The sequence below is a fragment of the Nerophis lumbriciformis genome, linkage group LG11 (assembly GCF_033978685.3).
Source record: "Nerophis lumbriciformis linkage group LG11, RoL_Nlum_v2.1, whole genome shotgun sequence".
Classification (NCBI taxonomy): domain Eukaryota; kingdom Metazoa; phylum Chordata; class Actinopteri; order Syngnathiformes; family Syngnathidae; genus Nerophis; species Nerophis lumbriciformis.
In genome coordinates this window covers 35028328-35032688 of record NC_084558.2, presented here as the reverse complement: position 1 = coordinate 35032688, position 4361 = coordinate 35028328, and the positions used below count along the sequence as shown (strand labels likewise).

Below are 4361 nucleotides of genomic sequence, written 5' to 3'. Positions count from 1 at the left end.
GTGAAACTTTTGATCGCGACTGTATATATATATATATATATATATATATATATATATATATATATATATATATATATATGTATATATATGTACGTATATATATATATATATATATATATATATATATATATATATATATATATATATATATATATATATATATATATATATAGATGGATTAGATTAGATTAGATTAGATTTATTGGTCCCCTTGGGGAAATTCATTGTCACTGCCGTACATTTAAACACTAGACATTACACATCACACAAAAAAAAAAAAAAAGAAAAAAAAAAAGACATCATACATGACTAACACACATTTATTATATATATATATACACATTTATATATGTGTATATATATATTTCTGGGGGTACGCTCTGGGCCTGCTTATATATATATATATATATATATATATATATATATATATATATATATATATATATATATATATATATATATATATGTATGTATATAAATATATATATGTATGTATGTATATATGTATATAAATATATATATGTATGTATATATGTATATAAATAAATATATGTATGTGTATGTATATATGTATATAAATAAATATATGTATGTGTATGTATATATGTGTGCGTGTGTGTATATATGTGTATATATGTAAGTGTATATATGTATATGTACGTGTATATGTATATATATGCATATGTATGGATATATGCATGTATGTGGATGTATACATATATATAGATATAAATCTTCTTTTTTATCTTTTTTTACTATTTATATTACTATATTATATTGTATGCACCTTAGGGGATCTCCTCCAATTTTGTTGTTCTTTGAACCTGTTCACTCTAATAATGACAATAAAACTCTATTCTATTCTAAATAACTGCAGCCTGAGGCTTTTTAAATGTCAAAGTACATTTCAGTTGGAAACACCAAAGGCTGAAGGATACACAAGCTGGACTCTGTAGCAACCTCCCTAAACGAGTACCACGCAGGAGCAGCCGACTCCACAAGGAGGTTTGTCCCTTGGGTGCGTATAGGAGCAGTAAGGATGGTGCTGGGAAGAGAGTCAACTCCAGAGCAGCAGGTATCACACTCTGTGCAATGAGACCGCCAATTATGGCGTACAGGTTGGATCGGGCTGCTTTAATCTGCAGCAGACACACCGAGAAGACGGTGAGAAGGTGAGTGGTTAGTCCTCGCTTATCTGCTCAACTTGGGATGGGCAACTTAAGCGGTTTCTCCTCCCCTCGCATGCTGGCTGAGATAAGAGCCAAACAGGGCCTGAATGTGTCAAAAAAAACACACCCCGGCTCTTAACTTGGAGGAGCTGTCAGAATGACTGATTCCAAGTCAGCGTGAGTACGCTTGTATAGTCTTCTTTTTAAGTGAGGAATGAATGAAGACGTCCTTTTTCTTTCCCCCAGTGATAAGAAGCCGGCAGATGACGACGCCAGCTGTGCAAGGCAAAGCAAAAAGAAGCAAGATAAACGCAGACAAGAGGGACCCAGAGATGCGTTTGAAATGGTGAGGAAGTACGAGTGTTGGATCTCCGTTGTTGTGTTGTTTTCCTTGCTGTGTCCTGCAAGATTTTAAACGTGCACAAATGCTCCCTAAAGTTGGACGCCCTTCCGGAAAAGAAGCAGCAGGAGATCCAAAGGGCCCTCCACCTTTTCTCCTTGGGACAAACTCTGCCCAGGACGCTGCAGCAGGCCAAGAGACGCACCTACAAGTTCTGGGACACGCAACCAGTCCCCAAACTTGGTAAGAGAAAAATAACTTGCTTTGTACTAGTGTTGTCCCCATACCTATATTTATTTATTTATTTATTTATACCAATATTATTTTGATACTTTTCGGTACTTTTCTAAATAAAGGGGACCACAAAAAATTGCATTATTGGCTTTATTTTAACAAAAAAATCTTACAACACATTAAACATATGTTTCTTATTGCAGTTAAGTCCTTAAATAAAATAGTGAACATACCAGACAATTTGTCTTTAAGTAGTAAGTAAACAAACTACTCAGTGGCCTAGTGGTTAGAGTGTCCGCCCTGAGATCGGTAGGTCGTGAGTTCAAACCCTGGCCGAGTCATACCAAAGACTATAAAAATGGGACCCATTACCTCCCTGCTTGGCACTCAGCATCAAGGGTTGGAATTGTGGGTTAAATCACCCAAAATTATTCCCGGGTGCAGCCACTGTTGCTGCTCACTGCTCCCCTCACCTCCAAGGGGGTGAACAAGGGGACGGGTCAAATGGGTTACAAATTTCCCCATACCTAATGTGTCTGTGACAATCATTGGTACTTTAACTTTAAACAAAGACTCCCAATTAGTTTTCTGACATATGCAGTAACATATTGTAGTTTATCATTCTATTATTTTGTCAACATTATTAAGGACAATTGGTAGAAAATTAATTATTGATCTACCGGTACTTGTTCATTTACTGTTAATATCTGCTTACTTTCTCTTTTAACATGTTCTATCTACACTTCTGTTAAAATTTAATAATCACTTATTCTTCTGTTTTTTGGATACTTTACATTAGTTCTGGATGATACCACAAATTAGGGTATCAATCCGATACCCAAATCGGATTGACGGGTACTTTTCAGAGGTGGTATAGTACCATTCATTAGTATCGCGGTACTATACTAATACCGATATACAGTACAACCCCACTTTCTACTATATTATCATGTATATACTGTATGTGTATATACAGTACAGGCCAAAAGTTTGGACACACCTTTTCAGTCCCAACCCCATTGATAAAGCAAGAAATTCCACTAATCAACCCTGATAAGGCACACCTGCAAAGTGAAAACCATTTCAGGTGACTACCGTTTGAAGCTCATCAAGAAAATGCCAAGAGTGTGCAAAGCAGTAAACAGAGCAAAGGGTGGCTATTTTGCAGACACTAGTGTATAAAACATGTTTCAGTTATTTCACCTTTTTTTGTTAAGTACATCACTCCACATGTGTTAATTTTACAACCTACTGGACTGGGGGGACTGGGGGGATGTCCGGGCCCTCTACTCCTCCTACTTATAGCGCACACAGTCACACATATATAGGACTTTGGGGATTGTCCTGCGGGGAGGCATGGCGGGGGGTTGAGGATGCCTCCAATGGGGCTCCAGTCCTCCTTTCTTGTCCCCTGCTCGTCCATCCCTCAATCTTAGCTGCATATTAGACACTTAGGATTTGGGGGGCTTGGTTTGGTTGGGACCCACCATGACCTTGATGTCCCCCAATTTTAATCGCATTATTAGTTCCCACAAGCATACATATCTCACTCACGCTACAGTACACACATCAATAGGGACTGGAGGTCGGCTGTAACGGCTGACCTCCTAATTTTAACTACACAGTAGACACTCTGGGGGCCTTGTACACATGCATGGGGGGTTTGGGGTTCGGCGCACCCCTCATTGCCTCGTCGGCCGGCGGGGACTGCGGTCTGGTGGCCTGCCAGGCTTTTATTCATTTATTATTGTTATATATATTTTTTTTATTTTTAATGTATTTATTATTTTTATTTTTATTATTACTCATTTTTATTTTATTTTATTTTTTAAATTTTATTTTTTATTTTATTTTTTTATTTTATTTTATTTCATTTTTTTTTTAAATCTTATTATTTATTTGTGTGTGGCGTCGCGCGGGTCTCACTTCCTGTTGGATGGGGTCCGTGCCCGTGTGGCCCGACCTTGCGCTGTGGGGTCTCTGTTGGTGACTTGGTGTGGTGGCGGCGCAGCCCCCGTGTCTGGTCTGGATGCTGTGTCCCGGTTGTTTGGGCGGTGGTGTGTTTGTGCGGGTTTGGGTTGGGGTGGGGGGCCTTTTGGTTGGGGGGGTTGTTGGTGTCTCTTGTTTGCGTGTTGGCGTTCGGGCTGACCGGCGGGCTGGCGCCGGCTGGTCTCCGTGGCCCTGGTGGCGTGTGGTTGCTGGTCGCAGTTTTTCTTTGATCGCTTTGATTTGATTGGCTGGTGCTGGCTGTCTGGGGTTATTGCGGCTGCTGTTTCTGCTGCCGTTTGTTTGTGGTGTGGGCGCCCGTGGCTGCTGGGTCTGGTGCAGGGGTGTGGCTGATGTTGTGACTGGTGGCAGCGCGCGCGCGTGATGGCTGTCGGGGCTGACGAACTGTGTATATGTATGTATATGTGTGTGTATGTATGTATGTTTATATATGTGTATGTGTACATATGTGTATGTATATGTATATATGTGTATATGTGGGTATGTATACGTGTATGTGTGTATGTGTATGTGTATGTGTGTATGTATGTATGTATGTATGTATGTATATTTCTGGGGGTACGCTCTGGGCCTGCCTGTCAGACGGGGGTCGACGCCTCAGGCTACTGCAT

The 4361-nt window shown here is 39.6% G+C and overlaps 1 protein-coding gene across 3 annotated transcripts in view; it reads left to right on the top strand.

The window, feature by feature from the left end:
- Window positions 1-1203: 1203 nt before the first annotated feature.
- Window positions 1204-4361, top strand: part of LOC133610040 (glycylpeptide N-tetradecanoyltransferase 2-like) — a 28861-nt gene continuing 25703 nt past the window's right edge. For all 3 annotated transcript variants that reach the window (XM_061966103.1, XM_061966104.1, XM_061966102.1), the window contains exons 1-3: window positions 1204-1346; window positions 1416-1515; window positions 1608-1752. In XM_061966103.1, the coding sequence (XP_061822087.1) occupies window positions 1327-1346; window positions 1416-1515; window positions 1608-1752 (265 nt within the window). In that variant the 5' untranslated portion in view covers window positions 1204-1326. The remainder of the gene's footprint in view (window positions 1347-1415; window positions 1516-1607; window positions 1753-4361) is intronic.